General features: G+C 35.1%; 5 protein-coding genes across 6 annotated transcripts; 2 read left to right on the top strand and 3 right to left on the bottom strand.

Annotated features, from left to right (window-relative positions):
• Nucleotides 1–2,181: 2,181 nt before the first annotated feature.
• LOC105635287 (24-methylenesterol C-methyltransferase 2) lies at nt 2,182–3,549 on the bottom strand. Its single transcript, XM_012218330.4, has one exon. The coding sequence runs from the start codon at nt 3,469–3,471 to the stop codon at nt 2,389–2,391; it is 1,083 nt and encodes a 360-aa protein (XP_012073720.1). The 5' UTR covers nt 3,472–3,549; the 3' UTR covers nt 2,182–2,388.
• A 4,935-nt stretch (nt 3,550–8,484) lies between these two features.
• LOC105635286 (Major facilitator superfamily protein) lies at nt 8,485–14,744 on the top strand. Of its 2 annotated transcripts, none has more exons than XM_012218328.4 (14): nt 8,485–8,791; nt 10,566–10,677; nt 11,424–11,536; nt 11,919–12,041; nt 12,151–12,353; nt 12,486–12,561; nt 12,669–12,755; nt 12,873–12,953; nt 13,135–13,167; nt 13,311–13,364; nt 13,453–13,494; nt 13,774–13,852; nt 13,927–13,997; nt 14,213–14,744. In XM_012218328.4, the coding sequence occupies exons 1-14, from the start codon at nt 8,627–8,629 to the stop codon at nt 14,303–14,305; spliced, it is 1,332 nt and encodes a 443-aa protein (XP_012073718.1). In that variant the 5' UTR covers nt 8,485–8,626; the 3' UTR covers nt 14,306–14,744. The 2 variants fall into 2 exon arrangements, with proteins under 2 accessions (XP_012073718.1, XP_020535467.1); XM_020679808.3 differs by lacking the exon at nt 8,485–8,791 and adding an exon at nt 9,972–10,188.
• Nucleotides 14,745–15,928: 1,184 nt separating this feature from the next.
• LOC105635283 (phospholipase D delta) lies at nt 15,929–22,901 on the top strand. Its single transcript, XM_020679807.3, has 10 exons — nt 15,929–17,243; nt 17,329–17,445; nt 18,152–18,346; nt 18,703–18,984; nt 19,072–19,140; nt 19,245–19,392; nt 19,538–19,686; nt 20,104–20,274; nt 20,912–21,109; nt 21,211–22,901. Exons 1-10 carry the CDS (start codon nt 16,308–16,310, stop codon nt 21,502–21,504), a joined length of 2,559 nt encoding a protein of 852 aa, XP_020535466.1. The 5' UTR covers nt 15,929–16,307; the 3' UTR covers nt 21,505–22,901.
• Nucleotides 21,862–22,570, bottom strand: LOC105635285 (plastocyanin). Its single transcript, XM_089725694.1, has one exon. The coding sequence runs from the start codon at nt 22,568–22,570 to the stop codon at nt 22,064–22,066; it is 507 nt and encodes a 168-aa protein (XP_089581820.1). The 3' UTR covers nt 21,862–22,063.
• Nucleotides 22,902–24,575: 1,674 nt separating the features above from the next.
• LOC105635282 (Zim17-type zinc finger protein) lies at nt 24,576–25,832 on the bottom strand. Its single transcript, XM_012218324.4, has 4 exons — nt 25,632–25,832; nt 25,464–25,546; nt 25,092–25,349; nt 24,576–24,986 (listed from the first exon to the last, which is right to left on the bottom strand). Exons 1-4 carry the CDS (start codon nt 25,750–25,752, stop codon nt 24,807–24,809), a joined length of 642 nt encoding a protein of 213 aa, XP_012073714.3. The 5' UTR covers nt 25,753–25,832; the 3' UTR covers nt 24,576–24,806.
• Nucleotides 25,833–26,053: the final 221 nt, after the last annotated feature.

Here is a 26,053-nt window from a genome sequence, read left to right as displayed (position 1 = left end):
TATCTTTTGGGCTTAAACAAATGGGCAAGTTGGGTCTTGAAAATGCCAATTTGGGCTGAATTTTGGGCGTTACATTGAATTCACGCGTTGTTCATTTTGAAGACTGAAATTGTGGATGTTAATTTCATGAAGAAGCCCACTTAAATTGGGCCACGAAGGAAGACACCTCAATGCTTTTACATCAAAATTCACCTTTCCCTTTTTTTTTTTTTAAATTGATAAAAGATTCACACCTGTTTTCTCCTTTTAAAAGTTTCTGATATACCAAAAATAATAGTTTTTATATAAAAAAAATTAATAAATTGATGAGTGCCAGATAAAATAGTCAAAATTAGATATTTCATTCTCATTTTAGTAGGTTATCAGATGAGCAAAATCAAATAGACCTAATATCTTTCCATGTCCCTGCTACTTAAATCCGCTGTTACAATGAGGAAATGAAAGGATTGTGAAAGTGAGGTGGATATTCTGTAAAGGGAAAACTGAAGAGTGGGGACCAGGAAGTTTCCTTTTGTTTTTTTTTTTCCTGTGGCAAATGGATCTACTTGGTTATGAGCTGGAAACTACCCAGGACTGGAAAAAACAAAGTACCGGAAAAAAAAAATCCAATTCATTATCTTTCGACATAGACCTCACAGCCTGTAAGTTCCAGACCAAAATTTTCTTTCGTTGTTTTGATGCGCTAATATTCCAAGCCTTTCAATTTGATTATCATCTTATGAAGATTACCTGTTAGACAACTAACTTATTTGGCAACATAGTTTTTATAATAATTTTTAAGAGTTGGAAGACCTTCTATGACAGCTTTTAGAGGTTGGAGGAGATCTGCGAACTTTTTATGAGAGGCGAAACATGTTTCACATAGATTACAGCTAAAAGCTAGCTGCTGCTACAACACTAGCTATTACAACGGCTACAATAGCTAACATTGCTAGAAAGGCCCTTGATATACTTCAAATTGGTTTTGGAGATGATCAAACTTTCAACATTTTGTTCCAAATTGCTACCAAAATGATATGAGGACATTTATTACTTTGCCATTTATAACAGTCCAGGGGGCCATAAGTTGATAAGACCATCATTTCCTTACAAGTTCCATTGATATAGATAGCAACATATCCAAATTTACTATGCTACCTAGGATAAGATTCAGAACTTAGGAAGTTTGGTAGCCCTCTCTCTCTTTCTCTCTCTCTCTCTCTCTCAACTGCAATTAAATACTGAGATTTAAGCCCATATGCTGCCCCTCACCATTCCTCCATTAATACCTGCCTCCTGTACCTACCCTTGATATGCCTTATATCCATCCCTCAAGTGACAGCCTAATAAAAAATTTCAGCCAACACAATAAAGCCTATGCCAGCCTATATTGAGTGGCATCCATCCTCCTACCTTTCCACAATCAGTTTAAAAGAGGAAAACAAAATTATAACGGACAAAAAAGGACAATAATCTAATCTCCATGTACAAGGTGATTGATATGCAGTCTGCATATACAGCTTGCATATGCCCTGCGTTAAGCGGTTGCAGATCTTTTACCTTAGTCCAGAATAAAAAATAAAAAAATTGAATGTCATGTAAAAGTAACAAAGAATTTGAAAATAAAATCCAAACTAAACTTCACGGTACACATTATACAAGAGGAGGGAAGGAAGAAAGAAGGAAACCCAAGACTTCATTGCATTAACAGAAAGATCTATGGGGGAGATATAGGTGGACCTCGCTGCTTGTAGCTCAGAAGCAAAAAAAGAAATAAGGCATAAAAAGACAAAGCTACAAAAGCTGAACTAATTTGGTAGAACACCAGAATTGGGCAAAATAACAACACAGCAAAAGTCATGATCCAGTGACAACCACCTAAGCCTTTTCATTTCAAAAGGGGCTTTTCTTTTTAGTCCATGTGCGCCTCCCAACCCATTACTCATTGCCAACTTTTGCTCTCTATCGTTAATCTTGATTTTTTCTTTTTCTTATTTCTTTTTTCTTATTCAAAATTTAGACGAGACGTGGTGGAAAATCCCACAAACAGATTCTTCAGATAAACTATTAAAGAAAGGATAATAAAAAATTAAAATTTGCAGACCATTTTCTTCTCAGAGTGACAGTACTGTTCTGGTCTACAGAGCTCAGCACAGGCCACCAACTCATAAAAAAAAAAATCAATCTTCACTGCGACAAGAGGAAAAGAACGAGATCCAGCCATGACATTTAAATAAATTCGAAAGCAAAAATACAAAGATCATAACAAAAATCAAGATTTAGAAAGGAAAAAGAAAACCTAAAAAAATAAAAAGGAAAACTAAGGTCACAAGGGAAAGAAAGGGAAGAACAGAGTTACTGCAACATAATTAACCAGGTGTTACCTCAGTCTTTTTTGGTTTTGGGGGGTTAAGAATTTGAAGGGCTCTCAGGTTTTCTGCAGAGAACCATATGCATCGGAGAGAAAATTCCAGTCTCGCCGCCCTGTGTCAAATGATCGGCTGTTTTGAAAAGCATCTCGTGGACATCCACGGTTCCCTTCGGTGCGATACCCAAAGCAGCCAATATAGTAACGAGAATGTGATTCCTCCAGTAGGCAATCCTTCCCATCTTTAGCCTAGTCCACCATGGCTGCGCTGGTGGTTTTGCTAAATCCTTCTCTTTCACTACTTCGAACCCTACCTTTCTCGCCGTCTCGGCAATGTCTGCGTAGCTTCTCAGCCCCGGCAAAGCATCTCCTCTTTCAATGCCTTGAATGATCTCCACGTGTTGAGGATCACTAGCCCTGTACTTGTCAGTTGTGACCCATTCGTAGGACACGTAGAGAGATCCTGGCTTCAACACTCGAAAGATCTCTGCGTATACCTCTTCCAGCTTCGGCGCGTGACAAGTAGCTTCGATAGAGTACGCGCCGTCGAAACTGTTGTCTGGAAACGGCATCTCAAGGAAATTCCCACAAACAACTTCACAAAGCGAATCGAGACCGGCTTTCTTGTTGTGCAAACGCGCACGGTTAACCTGATACTCGTTGATTGTGATGCCTACAACATTAGCGCGCGAGTGAGCGGCGATGGCGCGCATGGGGCCCCCGACGCCGCATCCAACGTCCAGGATTCGTTCTCCAGGCTTCACATCGATGAGATCGACGGCCATCTCTTCATGGAGGCGCGTTGCGTCGCGGTGGGACTTTCCAGGAACAGAGGGAGAGAAGTGGAAGGACTGACCCCATCCCCACTCGTATATATCGGTTACTAAGTTGTAGAATGTGTCCACGAAATCGGGGACTTTCTCGGCCGTTTCGATTTCTTTGGGGCGGCGAAAGAAGGACCAGTACTGCTTGTAGTTATCCTGGACTTTCTCGGCCGAGATCGAGCCACCGGATAGATCTACGGCGCGTTTGCCTTTTTGCTCTGCTGGACCGAGAATGCAGACGAACCAGTAAAGCCCGCCGGCGAGAAGAGCTCCAGTGCAAACGAGAGCAAGAGAGTCCATTATGATAAGGGGGGAAAGATAAAAAGCGACGGAGAGGGATTAGCACGCCTCCCTCTTTTATCCTGTTTGAGTTATTGAAGGAGTTTATGAGTCGTTTTATGCCTGTGAACTTGAGAAATGCACGCGCTATGCGCGTGGAGGAGACAATAGTACTGCATGAACACGTGGAATTTTGAAGACATGAAAATAAAAATCAAGAGATGGTGGCAACGTTGGAAGTTCAAATTGGATCGGATTTATCTTTTTGAATTCATTTAATTATAAATAAATCTTTCGTAAATTTGTTACATCGAAATTTAAAATATGTGAGTTGAATTTAATTTACGTAATTATATTTAAAATAAATTTAGAAAAACATGGATAAAATGATATCTTATAATAAAATTTTATCCCTCTTTTGAATAAATAAATTTTAAAATTCTATGAAATTTAATTATAAATCGATTCTTATGTTTGGTAAAATTCAATTGCATAGATTTGAATATAACCAAATCGAATTTTTATTAAATTTCATAAATTTAAACAATTCAAATAGAACTATCTATTCTTTTAACTATCTAAATTTTTTATATCAAGGATATTTTAGTAAAGAAAGAGAATATATTTTAAATTTTGAATATATTTCTAACACGAAAGTTCTATCTATTTTGTGAATTAATTTGAAAATTTTATTTACTTTATTAGAATTTGAATTAATTATGTTTAATTTCATAAAATTAAATTTGTAGAATTAAAATCTTATATTTTAGTAAAATTTTATAGAATTCATTTCTTTCAAATAAAAAGTATAAATTTGGGATAATTATTATATCATCTATAGTTTGATCAACTACATATTATTATCTATATATTATCAATTTATTTCACAATCAGATCCCTCTATTAATAATCCTTGTCAATTTCTATTATTGAGCTTAATAATAATAGATTACAAAAATCAAATAAAACAAGTATGATTGGACAAAAGTACCCTTATGAAACAAACTCATCCCTTACAAACAAGTCATTTTCTTCTTTTATCTCAATTTTCCAACAATATGGGATCATTAAGATGACAAGCGTTGATTTTGCAATGAATGGAATTATCAAAGCTGCGGAAATGGCAAGAAAAGGAGCAAGAACAGAAATGAAGCAATAATGATTTTTTTCGAATTCTTAAGGATATATTCGAAATTTCACAATCACTCATTATCCAATTAACAATTGGACTAATTAGTTTAGCAAATTGATAATGCCGTATTTGGGATGATTAAAGATTATCCAAGTAATGTTATTGTTTAAAAATGAAATTCGTATAATATATATAAATAAAATTTAAGAAATAAATAATTAAATAAAATAATTAATTTATTGTGAAATGATTAATAATAATAATAATAATAATAATAATTACCAGCAGGAGAGTGATATGGTGAGTTTTTCGTATTGTTTGAATAGGTTGACCACACCGACAGGGACCCTGGGAGATGGTGCCGATAGATCACAGTCTTGCTGTTGCGTGTTGGGCCGTACACGTCCTTAAAACGGATGCTTGGACGTAGTTTACTGACCTCTGACCGCCAGTAGAGGAAGACGCGTTTATAGTGCATTCGCTATCATGTGATTTCGCCTCCACTTTTGACATTAATATACTTCTGGAAGCAGTTATTTCAAAATCATATCACCGTTAAACCTGAACACCTCGTTGCTTGCAACTGATCAAAAGATTCAAAACTGACATTCCAATTACTATCTTTTACTTCTTACATTCCATAATTACAGTCTTAATTATTCTTAAAATTAATTAAAAAATATTTATTTTTAATGCAAAAAGAGAACTAATGACTGAATCTAGTAACTTTACATATATAGAAACAGAATAAAAAATTTAAAATGACGTACGTTTCCTATGTTATTAGTAGTCGTGATTTAATTTCTTTAAGTGATATTTTTCATTAATTCAAGTTTTAAAATTGTATTAAGTCAAAATTAAATATTCAATAACGAAAGCAAAAGAATAAGCTTTAATAAAAATTTCAAAAAATTTTAAGAATTTCAATCATTTGTTAAGAAAAAAAAAAACATTAATTAAGCAAATGGATGAAGGAATAACAATCATTTACCTCCTAAACTTGAAAGCAGCGTAAAAATTAACTTTTTCAATTTTACACTAAATTAAATAATAACTTTTAACGACAATATATTAACGACACAGTGGATAGATCAACGACAATAGAATGTTTGGTATGAATTCTGACGAAACACACCACATATTAACGACAAAGAATACAGGGAGACTAATTTATTTTATTTTATTTTTTTATCACGTGATGAGAAGACAAGTTAAACATTGTTAATTTGGCTCAAATCACGCTCGTCTGTATTAGCGGCCTACGGACTTTCCTATGCTAACTGCTTTGAATAACAACAGATCAGATCGACAACAGCCATTGTTTATCAAAGTTTCAGTTCATTACATAATATAGGTACAGCGTTTGCATACACTTTCAATGTTCTGTCTTGTCGGACTACAACAATGACAAATGGACAACCCAACCAACAGTAATAGCAGTAATAAATAATGCTATTACTTGTTTTTATCCTCTTGTCTCCTTTATTTTTACGTTGGTGATCATTTCAATTTTTAATTTCTTTTTAACACATTAGAAATAAAATGATTTCTGCTGAAAAATAAAATAAGAACGTGGGTCCACTGCTATAGCTATATGCTTCCTTTTACAATGAGATGACTTTACTTTCTTCCTTTTGTCCATATAACTTGCTTGTCACGACCGCGATCATTTTATGCCGTTTTCATTTGTCACATCTTTTGTAAATTTTGAATTCTAAATACATTAAATTATTGAAGAAAATAAATTAATAATTATTATATTTAACAAGATATTAATCAGAGTGGTAAATGATTTCGATTCTTGTAATAGTAATACAAATTCGATTCCTATAAATTAAGAGGCTAAAAATTTTAAGCATTAGTCTGTTAGGTGATTATGAGTTTGTTGGGAAAAATCAATTATTTAATAGTTATAAACATAATGAAATAATATTTCATAACGAGCTCTTTTAAACTCTAAACACTAATATGGTACTGAAGGTTTATAATAAAAATAGTATTAATGAGAGCTCTTTTAAACTCTAAACGTTAATATGATATTGAAAGCTTATAATAAAAATAATATTTTGACACAGTAAAAATACTAAAAATTACTGCATGAAACAACATGATATATACCTCATGATTAAAAAAAAAATCATTTATTGAATAATTCTCAAAAAAAAAAAAAAAAAAATTCAGTCCATGTTTTGTTGATAGTGCTAGACTAGTGGAAGTGGGGAGGGTGAAACTGGAAAAAGGCTGCAAGTAAAATCAACTGCTACTATAAGTAGCTGGTGCAGTAGCCTAGTAGCTAGAAAGTTTTTTTAAAAAGATTGGCGTTTGGCACCTACATGGAAGCTTCCTTTACTAATCAACTTTTACTTTGCGCCTTGCTTAGTTGCTTTGCGTGCACTTTCCTTTTTTCCATCTCCGAAAGTTGCTTTTGGTCTTTGGATCGCCAGTTGATCCATCGCCTTTTTCTTTTAAATCTACTTTATGGTAAAGTATATACCGTTGTTTTTTTTTTTTTTTTTTTTTTTTTTAATAATTTATTACTTCAATTGAGAACACACTATTATTTCTAGTAAGAACTTATTGTTTTTTAATATATTTTTAGTAATAACAAATTAATAGATGTATACTTATGTTCAATGAATGAATTTGTAATATCAACTGAAACATTAATTTTTTTAATTCACTGGAAAATTCGATCTCCAAATAACATTATTTTCATCTCTCGTAAGATTTAATGACCGAAATAACGTTTTGACTAAATTGCTAAAAACTTTTTTAGTAAAAAAAACTCAAATTATAATTTGTAACTCCTTGTATTAGTGAGAAACCTGACCAAATAATTCATAATTCGCTTTTCTATTCTCTTTATTTTTAATTTTCTTTAGCTGCTGGAAAATTGATATGAGAGGTTAATGGAATGCAATTGCCCTACCGGTCCATAGCAAATTCAAAATAGGGAGAACAAGCTCAATCCAACCAAACAACTATTTCAAAACTATCGACAACTTTGCTTAACAATGGATTAACAGTTGAGGCCCAATATACAATTAGGCCCAGGCTCTTTCTTCAGCCTTTTGTCTCGTTCTGTTTGGGCCCACCATCATGTACTCCATCTAATATTTATATGATTGTATATTTCTGCAGTTGTAGCTCACTTCGCGCGGCATGTTTAGTACGTGGAAAGTAATATTAACTTCGATCTCCATTAAATATATCTGCAGGTAAGAGCAAAGAGATTTAACTGTAATATAAATATGTCAATTGATGATGACACAAAATTACTCTTTTTTAATTTCTTAATTATTATAAATGACCCTACTATTATTCTGTGAAGATGTTAACCAAGTAGAAGACCTTGTAACTTGGAAATGTATTGAATCTAGCTATTTGAATTTAACCCTCACCAAATCTAGCATAAACCCAGTAAAAAAAAAAAACAAACAACAAAGAAGAAAGGTAAAACGAAAGAGAAAAAAAACTAGAACCACCACACGAATTAAGAAGGCAATTATAGCTAAGTTTCCGAAGAAAGAAAAATTGAGTTCCATGAGAAACTATTTTCTCTGGGTTATTTTCATGCGAGCCAAACTCAAACTTGCACGTATCATTGCGTAATTACACCTTGCACGCGTCATTTAAAATTAATATTGCCTCTGTTTTTTCCTTTCATCTCCTTACAAGCAACGCATCCTTCAACTAAATCATTGTCACTGTCACTCTTTTTATCCTTGCCTGTTTACCTTTCTGGTATTTTTCTAGTCCACCCTTGAAAGTGAAGATACAATACAACTTCCAGGCCTACGACTGGTTAGTTTTAAGTAAGTAAAAAAATTTTCAGAATTAAATAAATAGTAAAATCTAAACTGTATATATATATAATAATAACATACTTTACTTACTCATTAAACAAGTGTCCTTTTGCGGCTTTAAGGAACGTTGTATACTTGTAGGCTTTCTATTATTTTGGGAAGTGAGTGGCAGCTTTCTTTAGCTTTGTTCCCCTTCTTCGCTCTTCTCTCTTTAGTTTTGTTCTCTTTTTTGGGAAAAATGGAAAAATTGTCGGGTTTAAGCCATCTGTTCATGACATTTTTTCTGCATAATTTCTCAACGTATATGGTGGTTCCTGCAATCACTGACGTTACAATGTCTGCAATTTGTCCTGGAAGAGATGAATGTTCATTAGCCATCTACTTGTCTGGATTCCAACAAGCGGTATGTCGTTTTTGTTTTTTTTTTATGTCTTCTTTCACTCTTTTTCCAGTTAGTTCATATAAAATAATATCTTTCTCTGCAACTTATTAATTATCAGGTTTCCTGTAAGCATTTTTACTTGTTCTCTGTTTCTGCGACTAACTGTGACTAATCTTTCTATATGTCATGTAAAGTAAATGCTTTATTATAATATCTAGCTTGAGAATTAAGCTTTAGACCAGTAACCAGCACGACCTTTTCTTTTCTTTTAAAATTGAGGATATATACTCTGTTTTTCAAATTAATATTCATGTTCTACTGTTTTAGCACAGTTTCTTAAAGCTAATCAAATAACTAATCCAAGTACTTGTTTGCTTAATTACACCTCAAAAACGTTTGTGGGTCCAGCAAAATCAAACAATAATACATCCAAATGATAGTAAATTAAGGAAGTGGGTTTTGCAGAGATACGATTTGCAGATTATAATTGGCCCGATGAGTGGACAGAATTTAAAAACTATCAATTCCCAATTCAATTCTGTTGTGTAAAAGGGATCAAAGTTGCCGGTAACAGTAACTGAAAATATAGTTTTTGCTGCCTTATCTCACGAAATTTCCTTTCGGTTTCACCCAACAGGCCTTTTCAACTGTATATGCAACACTACTGCCAAACTACCAACTGCTAACTTGATTGCATGACGCAGCTAGCTCAGGAAATCTTGCATTAGACAGTAAAGATCTAGTCCCAAGTCTAAACAGGCCCAAATTTAAACTGATTAACTTGCCTGGACTGGTTGATAGCCGGCTGGACACTACTGATATTTCTAAACATAGTCTGAAAAGAAAAATTTTACTTTTATTAGTTTCGTGAAGATGGGGTCATAGATCCGTTTAGGCAAACATTTTCAATTCTAAATCATCTCCGAAGTTCAATTGCCAGTCAAAATCACACTATACCTAATATAAGGACCTTCCCTATTCACCTATTCACTTAAATGGAAAAAGCACAAACAGTATCCTTATCTCAACTCCATTTATGTGGATCTAATTGATAGGGTGAGAATAGGTGACAAAATAATTTAGCCTAGATGCACATATAGTCATATACTTCCTTACTTTCATGTTACACATAACTAAACGGCATAATTTTATATAATTATTAAGGTCATATTGTTTTTTTACTTTAGATATGCTCTTTCGTTCTTTTTTGTATCTAAGGCTTTTGAAACTAAAAGAAGAAGTAAGGTAAGTGGAGAAAATAAATGGAACGGTTAAGTCATCTCCTCTTGACATTCTTTCTTTATAACTTCTCAACTTTCATGGTGACTCCGGCCATGACTGATGTTACTATGTCTGCACTTTGTCCTGGACAAGATGAGTGCTCTCTTGCTATTTTTCTCTCCGGATTTCAACAAGCGGTATAGTTTTTATTACTCATTTTTAATATTCTCTTAATTAGAGTGAAACCCTTTTGTATTTAACTGAAAAAAATGATGGAGACAGATATGAAGTACAAAGAAAAGTTGTAGTTGGTTAATTTTTTCCTGTATTTCTGAAGGAAGGAAACTTCCACCAGTTTAGAGAAACGACAGTTAGTGTCAACTGCGGTTGTCTTTAGTACCACATCCTCCCTACAGTTAAAGTTTTTCTTATAACGCATGAACTTTATATTCTTTTTTTGGCTTTACCTTAGGAGTATTTGCATGAAATATATGAGCTTGGGAATGGCGTTTGGTTTGGTTTAAATATTCAATCAAAGATAAGTAATCAAAAAGAGATGTTTGATTTTATGCAGATCATAGGGCTGGGAACATTGCTAATGATGCCTTTGGTGGGAAATTTATCAGACAAATATGGAAGGAAAGCTTTGCTTACCGTACCACTGGTTCTTGGCATAATACCCTTAGGTAATCTTATCACTGTTGGATTTTAACCAACTTAATATTTTATTAAGCTTTCTTTAATTAATTAATTTCAATCCTGTGTTTATAATCGTTCATTAATTACCATCTGTATAAACTCAATTAGAATTTAAATCTTCTTTCTTTTCCTTTCTCTTTCTCTTTTCGTTTTTGAGTATTGTGGGGGAGTGAGGGGGTTGTTCTGGATAAAGAGGCATAGTCCAAAACAAGACAAGGTTGCTTTTACTTTTCAGCTTTCGCTACAGTAAAGAAGCTGATTTTCTTGCATATTTTCGTGCTGGATGAAGAGGTCCAGTCCAAAATTCAAGCCAAGTGTATATGAATATGACAAAAGAAATTGAATTTTTAATACCCAACACCTCATGCGTAGAAAATAATTGCTTGCAAACGACCTTTATTTTCGAAGCTTCATTGTTTTTGAAATTTGAAGCAACAGACAAAAATTTTCATCCCTGTTTGACATCTAGATGTCTTTCTGTGCGTAAAAGCTACTACTAAATAACAACTGAGGTCTAATTGTGCTTGTGTTTTTAATTAAATAATTGCACAGAGAGGCAATTACAAACTTGAAAAGAGATTAATCTCATAGATAGATAAAAAGGGTATAAAGATAATCATAGAAAAAAAAAAACCCACTAAATCTGGAGTCTGACAATTAGTTCGTTCTAATTTTTTCTAAGCTGAAAATTATTTATATTTTGTTACTTTTGAGTACTAAAACATGGTTGCAGTCACATTGGCGTACAGCAGAACAAGATACTTCTTCTACGCATATTATGTGCTGAGGACTCTCACTGCCATGGTTTGTGAAGGAAGCGTCCACTGCCTTGCTCTCGCCTACGTGGTATAACTTTCTTCTTCCAACAACTAAATAGTCATACAAAGTCAAAAAAACAAGAATTATATTTGACCAAAAACCTCTTAAAAAAAGGCCCATTTCTTTTAAATATATATATATATATATATATATATAGGCCCAATTTTGGGCTCGAGAAAGGGCTAAAAAATGTGGGCCTGTAAGTGGGCTCAAAAGGTGTTGGCCCGTTATTGGACTATAAGGAACGCATTTCCCCGTCGTTAAAAGTTTTTCACTGTTCCCAGTTGTCACTAATTAAACCAAAAAATGTAACAAGTATTCCCCGATTTCAGTTTAGAGAAAAGAAATTGCTTTTTCTTTCTTTTTTTTTTTTTTTTTTTCAATTTGTTATGTTGGGAATTATTTTCAGGCGGACAATGTTCCTGAGGGGCGGCGAGCATCGGCGTTTGGAATCCTTTCAGGGATTGGATCTTCGGCATTCGTTTGTGGAACACTTTCTACTCGTTTCCTCTCTACTGCCTCAACTTTCCAGGTTACTTTCAATTTGCTTTCTGTGTCCCTTTATTTTTATAGTTTTATCTTTTTTAAAACACAGCTTAAGATGTTGGATTTATGGATAATCTAGTGTATTTAATTACTAGGTTGCTGCCTCAGTGGCGATCGTGGCCTTAGTGTACATGAAGGTTTTCCTTCAGGATTCAATCATTGATAAAAACGTTTCTACGCCGATGCTCTCCAATGGAAAGAGTAAAGTTGATAATACGATCGGAAGTTCAAGCAAGAATGTTCATATTTTCAAGACGATGCCTTCCCTGGACGATACGCTCTGCTTGCTCAAGAGCAGGTTAGAGGTCTTTCTTAATTAGCACCTAATAGCTGTAATGAGCTCCCAGTTTCAGGATTGTCAATCTCAGATTAAAGAGTGCTTTACTTTTCATCTCTCAAATAATTATATGGTAAATATGCTTATTTGTAGTGCCACGTTCTCGCAAGCCGCTATAGTTGCATTTCTCAGTAATCTTTCAGAGGTTGGCCTTCATGCTTCAGCAATGGTACGTCCCTCGCCAAAGAGACCTTAACTATTGGTTGGCTTGGCAAGCGAATCAAATATTGTATATTTATGTAGAGCAAGCGTTTGAAATTCATTTTCCCCGTGCAGTATTATTTAAAGGCACGATTTCACTTTAACAAGAATCAATTTGCTGACTTAATGGTAATTTCTGGGATTGCTGGAACCATTTCGCAGGTATAATTTGCTCTATTTTGTTTCAATTTAGTGATATTCTTCTGCTCTTCTTCTTGTTTTGTTTCTTTTTTCTTTTTGCATAGTGTATTCCTGCATTCGCTTTCTGTAAACTTGCAGTTGCTTCTCATGCCCATACTGGTTCCTGTTTTAGGAGAGGGGAGATTGCTTTCAGTAGGGCTCTTTTTTTCATGTGCACATGTAAGTAACTCGTGTTCTATGTAATTTTTCATCTGTTTATGTTGTGATAAACCAGGTCCCCTACTTTATTTCTTGTCAATTCATATTCACTTCTTTGAGTAGTTTCACCATTACTGCTAAAATACTAATACATGTAAATATATAAAGTAAATTGGTTGACTGATTATGGCCTTTCATGCAGATGTTTCTTTACAGCATTGCGTGGACCTTCTGGGTATGTTTTTGTGGCTTACCTAGCAACTGCAGGCTTTCTTTTATTTTTGGAAAACATTTGTGTTCACTATGTAGTATGCTTTATTGATTTTCCTAATTGTTTCTGGTCTATGTTTTAGCTGCTAACATTTCAAAAGATAATAGGTACCTTATGTTGCTGCTATGCTCTCCATTTTGTTTGTGTTTTCACAACCATGTGTGAGTTTCTTATTTCATTTCTCATTAAAAGTTCTTATTTGTAGTTCAAACAATGATTTCTGAACAACTTCCTAAAAATGATTTGCAGATGCGGACCATTGTGTCAAAGCAAGTTGGGAGCTGTGAACAGGTAGAATTCTTGAAAAGTGGATTGAATGTTCAGTTGATCGCTCTTCAACTAATTGTTGGATTAGAATATGAAAGATTTTCTTGGTCCCAGCAAAAGATTTGAATATTTTTCTGACCAAGTTGACAAGTTAGGAGAAAAGAAAAAAAGAAAGATGTTTTCATGATGCTTGATTTTCCCTTTTTAAGCATATAGATTTGCTTTGTTCACAAGAATTTCCCAGGTCTCCTAGTCATTTTTCTCATATGATTTTAACGTATGGCTATGTTTTCTTTCTTTCAGGGCAAGGCTCAAGGATGCATTTCAGGCATAGGTTCATTTGCCAATGTCGTGTCTCCTTTGCTGTTCTCTCCTTTAACAGGTGATGGAATTTAGTGTGACATATTATTAGGTCGAAAAGTGAATGCTAAAAGGTTGATTTTTTTTTTCCCCCAGCTCTGTTCCTATCTGAAAGAGCACCATTCCATTTCCCTGGTTTCAGTATCATGTGCGCTGGATTCACCTCGGTAAGGACTTCTCCATTCTTATGAGGAAACATGCCTGTCTATTTTTCTAGATAAGCTTTTGGTTTGCATTTTGTTACATTTACCGTATGGTTGCTCCTCTGTGACTTAAAAGTTCATATTGTGAGAACTCCATGAAACTGCAGGGAAGGGCTGCATGTGATAAACAATCCTCCCCTTTATTCATATTTAATATGGCTCTTTATTGCATTGTGTAGATGATAGCCTTGATTCAGAGTATCATGATGAGATTGCCGCCTCCTTTGATTTCAAACGAGAGAGTCAATAACTGCAATTATGTGGATGCCTGATCGTGATAAGTGTGGGTCAAACCACAAAATTTGGTTCTATCATCATTTTGGGCCTTAATCTCTATGCAAAACCTTTCTCTATATTTCTGTATATATTAAGGGATAACATAGATTTATGAGGCTAGAAATCCCGAAAACGAAGTTGAAACTTAGGACTAGCCATAAGATTTCAACTATTTGATGCTCTAGGTAGGGAGTTTATCTCATTGAAGTAGCGCTCGGCTGAAGAAGTTCAAGATTTCAGACCTTAAATTGGAAGTTGATCAGTGATAACTGCAGTGGAGTCTGTCTGGTGGTGTTGTATTAGTTTATATCTATTTTTGGGTAGTCCATGTTAGCCAGGTCTGAGAAGAAGTGGAAAACTCTATTTACAAGTTAGGATGAATTTATTAGAAACAATATATTTTTTTAAAAAATACCTGATTTGTTTTTAATTCAATATTACTGGCTTGTTAATCTACAATTTACTGGTGATTAGGAGGTAAATTCTTTGCCTTGGGGAGTAATTGTCCCCATAAAGCTTTAATTTTTGTGAATTTCTTCTGTCATCACCGCGAATTGTATTGCCCGATTGGATGATTTAATTTTGATTTTTGAATACTTCACCAAATAAATCCAACTTGGTAAATGTGTATTTCATGAACGATCTAAAGTTTCAAGGATTTGGAACATCATTTTGTGTGAAAGAAGAAAAGGAATCAGCTGACATAGCTTGAACGGGACAAGAACAAAATCTACAACTCAAATGCTGCCAGGGCATGAGCGTCAGGCTTTCAGCTGTTTGTTACAATTTAAACATACACGTTAAGAAAAGAAAAGCACCCTGCTTTTATCTCTAATTTCCTTTCTCTTAGCCTTTATTTAGACGTGAATATGTTTTTGAAGGAAAGGAGATAATTATAGAAAATATCAATAAAAATATATTTAAAAAAAATAAGAGGGAAATGTTGAAAAAAAAAAAAGCAATGTCTATTTTTTTTTTCTCGAGATCTACGCGTTTTGGATGAATACCTCCAAATTGGAAAGAAAATAACAATGAAAAAAAATCATAATTTTTAATAATAATATTTTCTTCCCATAAATTTTGATATTTTAAAATAAAGAAATAAATAGACATATAGTTGAGAATAATCACGTAAAATAAATTTTATAATCTTTTATTATTTTCCTCTATTGTTTTTCTTCCTCTTTATTTCAAAAAGCAGGATGTATTACTTCAACATGCAAGATTAGAACACCATTTAATTATCTTTTATTATTTTTTTCCTATTATTTTTCTTCCTTTCTATTCCAAGAGGCAAAAATATATTAATGCATTTCTAAATTCGACAACTTGTAAAATTATTAAATAATTAAAATTTATAAAAAACTATTATTTCATGAATTTTTATTAAATCGTTATTTTAAAAATAAAAATAAAAATTCCTAAAGCAGGAAGATGTGCAATATTATTAAGATTTACAAATTGAAGTCCATTTAGATTATCCACATTAATTCCAGTGACATTTGCACGTGCAGCTATCATGGCCGCTGCTGCCAACCATACATTTTCAATTTTTGAATGGATAATATTAATAAGTTGGACAATAGGAAAGTAGGCGGTAAAGTTGTGCGATGATGGGAGGCGGTCAAAGGTCGACCCGCCCACTGTAACTAAGGTGTCAACGTTCGAAATCTCCTTTCGTACACCAAGTTCAGCCAAAAAAAACCTTCACTAATACCCATCCACGTGTTAATGCTTCGCTGTTAATAATTGAAGACAACCACCCTCGACACCCTCCGCTTCCATTTTACCCAAATTTTTTCAATTTCTGCATCTCACCGCCAACAGTTTTTGCAGTTGGCTTCGCCGGAGAAACCAAGGAAGAAGAACCTTTCAATGTGACTGCGGCTCATTACTCATTTCCCTTTCGATACGCAGTCGTTTCTGCGGTTGCTCCGTTGCTAGCCAACTTCCTTCTCTCTCACATTTATCCATCGACCAATACATTTATTCTTGTGCATGATATTATGCCTTTGTAGTGTGATGGCGGAAGAGAGTATGGTTGCCGGAATGTATATTCACGGCGACCTTGATTTGAAGATCATTGAAGCTCGACGTTTACCTAATATGGATTTGTTAACAGAACGTATTCGACGTTGTTTATTAGCCTTCGACAACTGCCGGAAGCCTTGCCTTGAAGAAACCAAGCACGAGCCTCCACATAGAATCATCACCAGTGACCCTTATGTTACGGTTTGTCTCGCGGGAGCCACGGTGGCTCGCACGCGCGTCATTTCTAACACGCAAAATCCTTTCTGGAACGAGCATTTCAAGATTCCGGTCGCTCATCCGGCCGATCACGTGGAGTTTCACGTCAAAGATAACGACGTGTTTGGTGCCGATTTGATTGGAATAGCTAGTGTTCCGGTTGAAAAGTTGATTTCGGGCGAAACGATCAGCGAATGGTTATCGATAATCGGTCCTTACGGAAAACCGCCAAAACCGGATTCCGCAATTCGTATTGAAATGAATTTCATGCAATGCCAGGAGAATCCATTATATCAATACGGCATTGCCGCGAGTCCGAATAATTTCGGCATTGAAAATTGTTATTTTCCTGTGAGACGGGGCAGTTCCGTTACCCTTTATCAGGACGCACACGTGCCGGACTCTTTTTCGCCTGAGATTAAATTGGAGAACGGTGACGTTTTTAAGCACGATACTTGCTGGGAGGATATTTGTCACGCAATACTAGAGGCGCACCATCTGGTGTATATAGTGGGTTGGTCGATTTATCATAAGGTGAAATTAGTGAGAGAGCCCACAAGGCCATTGCCTAGCGGTGGGAATTTGAATTTGGGGGACTTGCTTAAGTACAAATCGCAAGAAGGGGTTAGAGTTCTGATGCTGGTTTGGGACGATAAGACTTCTCATAGCAAGTTCTTTATCAATACGGTATATTCAAATGACAGGACCTTAATTTCAATTGAGATCATAAGATTCTAATAAATGTTTGATTTTGTGTGGACTTCGAATGCAGTCTGGAGTGATGCAAACGCATGATGAGGAAACGCGCAAGTTTTTCAAGCATTCTTCTGTTAATTGCGTGTTATCCCCGCGTTATGCCAGCAGTAAGCTTAGCATTTTCAAGCAACAGGCATGCTTATACAGTGTTCCACTTACTGTTGTATCATATTTTTGTTTTTAGTAGCTTAAATAGTGGTCTGATTAAGAGTTGCATACTTATATTCTCATTTATAGTATCAGTTGCTGTTTTCTGGTGCTCTGGTGTAGATTTCATCATCGAACTTGTTATTTTCTCTTGTTTATTGTTAAGTATGCTAGGAAGATGAAAGAAGGAAATGATAGATTTACTAATGTCAAAAAGCTTCCTTTTCTGTGAAAGTTTAGGTGGAGAGCCAAATTCACTTGTTATTTTTGTTTTTCTCTCATTGCAGGTTACTGAAACAAATAAAAAACTGAAATAAAAGAACTTGTGTTGATATTTGGCTTGAGTACTGCTGAAAGCTTGAAGTTCATTCTTATGCATTCAGTTCTTGGCTTAACAGACAGTTTCCTAGGAAATAAATCTCTTCTGTAACTGTTACTAAAGCATTAATTTGAAAACGACATGCATTAAAATCTATCACCCTAACTAAATAAAATTTCATAATGGTTTCATGGCATTGTCTGTGCATGATTTATTTCTCCTGTGCCTTCAATAACTATAAATCTAACAGAAATAGTTCCATAATTAATTTAATACGTATAGGAAAAGTCTACAAGTTAACTGGAAAAGATGGAGATCTCTTTTGTAATTAGACAAAAAGTTGCTCACAGTTTTTACTGTTAAATTCCTTCAGGTTGTTGGGACCCTCTTTACGCATCACCAGAAATGTGTGATTGTTGATTCGCAAGCATCTGGAAATAACCGGAAGATAACTGCCTTTATAGGAGGTCTAGATCTCTGTGATGGCCGCTATGATACACCAGAACATCGGTTGTTTCGGGATCTTGACACTGTGTTTCAGGACGATTTTCATAATCCAACTTTTTCTGTGAGTGTAAATTTATCATCATTCTATCTTCAGTAGTCCTACTCCTTCACCTAAAAGTTTTTCATAGATATATTCAAATATTGAATTCGGATATCATCTTGTTTTATATCGGTCTTTGTGGAAAAGAAACATAGTTAGTTTTTCCACCGTGAAATGCAAAAGTGACTTCCACTCCCTTCTTTTGAAGATAAATTAATCTCTATGTCTTGGGGCTGAAGTAGAGAATAAATTTTTAGTCAATCATTCAGCATGATTGTGTGAGTTGTGGTTTGTTTTATATTTATACTTTTGTTCTCAGACAATTAGCTCATATTAAATAAAATATGTCTTTGTTCTCATTTCCTTTTAAATGATAGGCAGGAAGCAAGGGTCCACGACAACCGTGGCATGATTGGCATTGCAAAATTGAAGGACCTGCTGCGTATGATATTCTTACAAACTTTGAGCAGCGGTGGAAAAAAGCCTCAAAATGGTCAGAGTTTGGACGGCGTTTTAAAAGGGTAACTCATTGGCATGATGATTCTTTGATAAGATTGGAACGGATCTCATGGATACTTAGTCCTGCGCCTTCAATTCCAAATGACGATCTTAAATTATGGGTGACCACCTCAGATGACCCTGAAAACTGGCATGTTCAGGTTAATTAGTCTGCACTTTCCTTAGAAAAGCTTCTCTACGCTTATTTTATGATGCTACGAAATCTAATTAGTCTCCTGAAATGACAGGTTTTCCGGTCCATAGATTCAGGATCTTTGAAAGGGTTTCCTAAAGATGTTTTTAATGCTGAGGCTCAGGTAAATAATGTTAGATTAACATGTTAATTCAGTAAATATCTGTCCATTGGTTTAGCATGATCTCTGTAGTTACTTGATAAATTGCGGCATTTCTTTTATTGCAGAATCTTGTTTGTGCTAAGAATCTGGTGATTGATAAAAGCATTCAAACAGCATACATTCAGGCTATCAGATCTGCCCAACACTTTATATATATTGAGAATCAATATTTCATTGGATCATCATATGCTTGGCCATCTTACAAAGAAGCAGGTGTTAGCATTTTCTTTCTTGTTTTTTGCATGATATACTGACATAAACAGATGTTCTCTTCTGCTTGAACAATGCTCATCATATTAGCCTCAGTAATTTTGGATACAGATTTTTTCCTCAAGTTTTTTAACATTGGTGTTATTAGGGGCTGATAATCTAATTCCTATGGAGTTGGCATTGAAGATTGCTAGTAAAATCAGAGCAAAGGAGAGATTTGCTGTTTATGTTGTCATACCAATGTGGCCTGAGGGTGTTCCCACATCTGTCTCTGTGCAAGAAATTCTCTTTTGGCAGGTAACATAAAATGCTGTTTAGTTCACTAAGTTTAAATTGAGATTGATATAAAGTGAAAATGAAGAAGCCAAATTAATTTTCAGCAGCATTTCATTAGGAAAATTATTATTAAATGACAGCATTGTTCTTTCTATATGGATTAAAGCAAATGCCTAACTCATCATTTCTCCATGTGCTTAATTTATCTTAATTTTAGCACTGCAGGAGGTCAAATTCAGATTCCTCTATTTTTTCCATATAAATGTTGACCTAACAAAACAAGAACAGAATCATGCTATGCAGTCAGAATAATTTTTTGGTTGTACAAACCAAAGAGAATGATGACTTTTGAGTGAACCTTGAGTATTTTTATCATCCTAATTTCATTTCCAAATGGCATAGTTTAGCCATATGATTGTTATTTTTCTTGCTTTACAGGGACAGACAATGCAAATGATGTATGAACTCATAGCAAATGAATTGAAATCAATGAATCTTCAGGATTCGCATCCACGAGAGTACCTAAATTTTTATTGTCTTGGCAACAGGGAAGAACTTCCGAAAGATTTGACAGATTTAAGTGATAAATCTCCCAGTTCTGGAGAAGCGGTAAGCACATTATATGAAATTTATTTTCTACTTGATAGATTAATCATGTAGATTTGTTGGTCAAGAATATTAGGTCCATGTTATTTGTTTGTTTCCATTTTACATATGCATAATCATCCCTAGCACTGTACAACACTTGGTATACTTCTTTGCAAATAAGCTCCCAGCTCTGGAATGAGATTGGGTTCTATGTTTCTTTCTTATCTTAATACAAATTTGTTCATTAGTTCCATTAGATAGACTCATTGTGAGAGAAGAATTCTGCATTCCTAAGAGAAGATATGCAGTTTCAGAAGGGGGAAGGAATGAAAAGAAAAGGAACTAATGGTTGATTTTCCTTCATACATGAAGTGGAACAGGCAAAAGAAAAGAATGTTATTATCGTCCATCTGATTAAGACCATAACAGAAAGGCCTACAACTTTGAGTTTTCTAGTCGCTGTTATTTTGAAATGTGCTGTGCAGTGATCATTTGTCTGATGATTATTTTCTCACAATAGAATCCAGATTCATATTACAATCATCATTCTGACTTTCAGGGAATTTATCATCTCATTTTTATAATTGCATGTTCTCCTTTACTCTTTTGAATGTGCTTTCCATTTAAATGTGATTATTTTTGCATTACTAATTTTCAGGCAGCCTCTCAAAAATATCAACGATTTATGATTTATGTACATGCCAAGGGAATGATTGTCGATGATGAATATGTAATATTGGGGTCTGCAAATATAAATCAACGGTCTTTGGCTGGTTCAAGAGATACTGAGATAGCAATGGGTGCATACCAACCCAATTACACTTGGGGCAAAAAGTACAAACACCCACGAGGCCAGGTTTGTTCCCGCGAAATCTGTTATACGTTGATTGCTTTAGCTTCACGTGTTTCAATAATTCAACCAGATTAAGCTTATTAAACTATATGATTCACTTTCAGGTATATGGATACAGAATGTCACTTTGGGCAGAACATTTGGGATTAGTTGATAGCTTATTTGAAGAGCCTGAAACTTTAGATTGTGTAAAGACTGTGAACAAGATTGCAGAAGATAACTGGAGGAGGTTCACAGACGAGGAATTTTCATTATTGCAGGGACACCTTCTTCAATACCCTTTGGAGGTAGATATAAATGGAAAAGTAAGCGCTTTGCCTGGACATGAGAATTTCCCGGATGTCGGTGGGAAGGTCCTTGGAGCACGCACAACCCTTCCTGACGCGTTAACTACATAACAAATTCAGGTTTTCCTCTTTTGACTGTTACAAGAGGCCTATTTTTTATGCTGGTACGAAGCTCGTCGAGTCTTAAATTCAACTTACTCGGTGTGGTACTGAATATGCCGATTTGGAATATAGAATATACTGCAATTGTTCTCTCTCAAATTTGATTTGATTTGAAGAATGGTGGGCATATAGAGTTCAGAATTAAGGGGTTCGACGTCTAAATTTGGCCAACAGAAGGAGCTTCATTTATAAATTTCTTTTTTTCCTCTTTAATTTAGCTAGATTTTTTGCACTACATTATTATAACTAATAGAAAAACAGTTGTAAAGAAAAAGGCTCTCCAACGATACTCAGAATAGATAAGACTTAACAAATCTACAATGTCAATTTTTTAAAAATGAAAATGACAAGGAATTATGCAAATAGGGTTCACCTCATACATTACCTCATAGTCTCCACCTTTAAATTAAGATTTTCATGAACTCTGCTACCGCACCCAAAAAACAAAAAAAAAAAAAAGAGCAAACTAGGAAACGAGGTGAGATAACTGACTCCCTTTACATAGGATTTAATTGACGGTAACTTTTCCAACCATGCCAGCTCCCTGGTGAGGGGAACAGTAGAAAGCGTAGCTTCCTTTCTCAGTCAAAGTAACTTTGTAAGTCTCTCCAGGAGCATTGAGGAGATCTTCCTCGCTCATTGAGATTTTTGATGCATCAACTCCACCGGGAATTTCGTCCTCGTCAAAGATGACGTTGTGTGGGAAACCAGCATTATTCTTGAAAACTATTGTTTCTCCAGGAGCCACAGAGAAATCACTTGGAACAAAAGCCAATGACCCATCATCACCTCCAAGCAAGACCTCTACGGCCATGGCATTGCTTGCAAGTATTGCACTTGCAGCGGTGGCTACAACAGCAACACCCACGTCCTTCATTGAAGCCTTGACGCTCAGTCTTGGGACTGGGCAGGCTGCGGGCTTGACACTGGCATTCACTTTGGCTGTTGTGCCATTTGCTGCCTTAAGACCAGTGAAAGATGGGATACCAACAGCTGCAGAGGTGACGGCGGCCATTTTTGAAGTTCTTTTTCTTTTTCTTCTGTTTCTTTTGGTGTTTTATGTTATGTATTGAAAGGAATCAAATGGAGAAGGATGGATGATTGGATTTTAATATAAGTGATGCAGAGAGGGTGAGGCTTCTTTTTTGTGTGGTTTAAATTTTGAGGTGGAACATGTGATTGGATAATGGATAGTAAGGTGAATGGGCAGAGCGAATGGGGTTATCCACTGAGGATTGCTCTTATTGGCTAGCTTGGATGTTGTCTCATGACGTGGCTTTGGATGTTTAGAGCATGTCGTGGTCTCTTGGATTACATACTAGTAAATATCTTGCTTACAGCTTGAATTATGGTCCATGTTTATTTATTTATTGTTATTATTTCCTTGGTCATAAAGTGGAAAAATGAAAGTGTGATAATTAAAAATTCATTTTTTCTCATATAGATGATTACGGACCTTGCAGTTATCAGAATGGAAACAGGAAAATTGGATCAATATACCACAACCAACCAATCGTTTTGTATCATTAGTTAAAGGTATGATAATTAAAATGTAAGGTACCGGATATTGGCAATGCTCCACAATTGTGTATTATTTATGTCTCTATCTTCTTGTTCCATTAAACGCTCTGAAACCTAGCAAATATGTGGTGCAGCTGACATTTCTCTACCAGATATTTTAGCCATGGACGCCACAGGTGTGGCTCCAGAAGCAATGTCAATATGACACATATCCTTTCCCAAAAAGACAAATTAATAACCGTTGAAACCAACTAAATGGGAAGCAATAGCACATTTAATCACTCGATGCCATCTAATTGACCCTTTCAAATTTACAGTAAGAATTCTTACCTAAAACGGAAATGCTGCATACTATGACCGCAGAATGGAAATTCTGCAGTAAGGGAGATCGAGAATTGGGCTCCATTCAAATACAGAGAAACAGTATCATTATCATTTAAAGATTGCAATTTGCAACCACGTCAGAAACATATCCTTTACTGCTTTGCATGCAATCGCTAAGATTTGTACACGAGTTGAAAGGCATTTTCACTCTTTCAAGGTTGACCAAATTTTCAATTTTACATTCAACAACTATTCAAAACCAAAGCCTAATCTATTTTCCCATCCCAAACTCCAGTTCCAAACTACTCTACAGAAGAAGCAATTGTTCATAGGGAAAAAAAAAAAGAAAGCAAGACAGTATCCAATTTGAAAAACTGATCTAAATACAAAGAAAAAGACACATCAAATCGTAGAAGTACCTCATGTAAACTGTACAATTATCTAGCTCTCTATTAGGCTTTTCAGAGTTTTTTTTTTTTTTTTTGTTATTTCAATCTCAATTTTGTTTCTTTTGGAGACAGTGGATCATGGAAATAAACGCACATTAATATATTGTTCTAATATTCTCAAAACCAATCACCACCACCTAATACAACCTTTGTTGGTAGAATATTAATCTAGACTATCACCATTTCACTAGGTTTGGTATTAACATTGAAGAATAGCCAACATTTACCCTAATGACATTATTTTCTAATACATCCCTTATTGTGTTTGTATCAAGAGCACTTCTTCCACCAAATCTGCTAACTAATGATAACTATTGTAACTACTATGCCAGCCAAAGCGAATAAAGTTCAAAGGTTATATTCAGATGAGACCGCAAAACAGCTAACTATCAAACATGAACAATGCCCTGCATAATAATATAACATTCTCTATCCTGTATAGTTCTTGTGATCAAGTTGTTCTAATCAACTAGAAGAAAATTTCTCCACCAAAAGCAAATTTGTGAAATACTTATGCTCTTAAAATAAATGTCTATGTGACAATCATTTCAGCCAGACTTTTATCTCCTCATGTTCTTCCAATTTCTCTCAAGAACAAAGACTACCTTTTTATTTTCTGACTTCGCAGTACATAATTGGTAGAGCACAATTGAGGAGTACCAACAACGTCAAGGGAAATAAAAAATATCAAAAACACAAAATGATCTTCAAAAAAGTTGTACTATCTATCAACAACACCACGCCAAAATTCTTAATATTGAATAAGCATTGTTTTGTGTCTCCATTATAAATATACACTAACAAAGTATGAAAAATTATTCAGTTTGAAGTGAATCCAGACTTATTAAATACTAACCCATCAATTAAAAGATCAGTAAAGAACTATATACAATGACATACAAATCAGTTCCAGTATAAGGAATGACTTTACATTATAAAATCAAATATTTCACCTCTTTAGATTGGGAACACATCATTTCGATCATCATCACCATCATGATCATCCATATCAAAGAACTTGAATCCACCATCCCATTTTGCATCTCTATAATTGAAGCTCGGATTCACATAGCACTTCATCTCGTGAAACAGGTTCAAATTATCCACAAGCTTGTGAAAAATATTGCACCCACAGCACTAGAAACCAGACATACAGACTAACTTAAGAACTATATAAATTATAATTGAAGTAGAAAATTAGAATTCAAGAGCTGTATTAGATGTATAGAAATAGACAATCACCTGAACGAAAACCGTGCCATCTGTGTAGGCATGGGGATTAATAGCGCGAGTGGTCCTTTGACCACAAACATTGCAAGTGAAAGCAACGCGCATTCTCCTACGTGGAGATTTTGTGAAGAGAGACCACGGTAAGGTCGAAACCTTCTCCGTATTGGATCCTTCGTCGGCGCCAGCAGGCACCGGAGGCCCTTCCATGCCGGAACCAGTAGTCCAGCCCCTGACGGAAGCAGCACTCAAAACCAACCCCATCGCCGCGTCCTAATAGTAATTATTAACCAAAATCCCCAAAACGAAACAATATTTTACCAATTTGTCATCGAAATTAAATTAAAAACCAGCAAAATAGGAATTCAAACGATATAAGAATTTCACCTTGGAAAGAGTTGGGTTGTTAAAGAAAGGGACGATGCTTGAATCGTTCGATTCAGATCGGAGATCGGACTCGCTTTCATTCTCTGAGTCATATGAGTAATTCTGTTAAACAAAATGAAAAGTAGAAAATAGAAATTAGAGGCAAGAGGAGAAATGGAAAAAACTTACTTTTGGAAGAAGTATGAAATCGGAGGAATCTTGCAGGAGAATCCAATCTCTTCGGGGAGAAGAAGGAGAGAGAAGAAGACGAAGAAGAGACGATGGAAGCAGATGGGCTTAAAGTTTCCATGGCTATTTCGATGTACCAAGAGAGACGTGACGACGATCTTTTACATGACTTGTCTGTGGAGGAGGGGAACAGAGGGGATATTATTTCTTGGGTTATAAATTAACGAATGTAACCAACTCATTGCACATGGGCTAGTGTTATCGGCCCAGAATCTATGGGCCCTTAATACCCAAAGACATTAACAAAGAGATTTTCGCGACCCAAACGAAAGTGACATAAGAAGGGCCGTATTGTGAGCCAGCAAAACAAGCAGATACCAAACCCACGAATAAAACTAACTCACAAGATTTAAATATGCTAA

This window comes from Jatropha curcas, chromosome 9 (genome assembly GCF_041381405.1).
Source record: "Jatropha curcas cultivar XTBG-Jc1 chromosome 9, XTBG_Jcur_1.0, whole genome shotgun sequence".
Lineage (NCBI taxonomy): Eukaryota > Viridiplantae > Streptophyta > Magnoliopsida > Malpighiales > Euphorbiaceae > Jatropha > Jatropha curcas.
The sequence above is the reverse complement of the archived record's forward strand: the minus strand, read 5'-3'. Positions and strand labels throughout refer to the sequence as shown.

Excerpts from the sequence above, each read along its gene's own strand:
- LOC105635287 (XM_012218330.4), bottom strand. The coding sequence starts at position 3,471 with ATGGACTCTCTTGCTCTCGTTTGCACTGGAGCTCTTCTCGCCGGCGGG.
- LOC105635286 (XM_012218328.4), top strand. The coding sequence starts at position 8,627 with ATGGAAAAATTGTCGGGTTTAAGCCATCTGTTCATGACATTTTTTCTG. Across the intron at positions 12,354-12,485 it reads CTCTGCTTGCTCAAGAGCAG|TGCCACGTTCTCGCAAGCCG; the intron begins GTTAGAGGTCTT and ends GCTTATTTGTAG. Across the intron at positions 12,756-12,872 it reads TTGCTGGAACCATTTCGCAG|TTGCTTCTCATGCCCATACT; the intron begins GTATAATTTGCT and ends GTAAACTTGCAG.
- LOC105635283 (XM_020679807.3), top strand. The coding sequence starts at position 16,308 with ATGATATTATGCCTTTGTAGTGTGATGGCGGAAGAGAGTATGGTTGCC. Across the intron at positions 19,687-20,103 it reads AAGAAATTCTCTTTTGGCAG|GGACAGACAATGCAAATGAT; the intron begins GTAACATAAAAT and ends CTTGCTTTACAG. Across the intron at positions 21,110-21,210 it reads ACAAACACCCACGAGGCCAG|GTATATGGATACAGAATGTC; the intron begins GTTTGTTCCCGC and ends ATTCACTTTCAG.
- LOC105635285 (XM_089725694.1), bottom strand. The coding sequence starts at position 22,570 with ATGGCCGCCGTCACCTCTGCAGCTGTTGGTATCCCATCTTTCACTGGT.
- LOC105635282 (XM_012218324.4), bottom strand. The coding sequence starts at position 25,752 with ATGGAAACTTTAAGCCCATCTGCTTCCATCGTCTCTTCTTCGTCTTCT. Across the intron at positions 25,547-25,631 it reads ATTTCATACTTCTTCCAAAA|AGAATGAAAGCGAGTCCGAT; the intron begins GTAAGTTTTTTC and ends CATATGACTCAG. Across the intron at positions 25,350-25,463 it reads ACAACCCAACTCTTTCCAAG|GACGCGGCGATGGGGTTGGT; the intron begins GTGAAATTCTTA and ends AATTACTATTAG.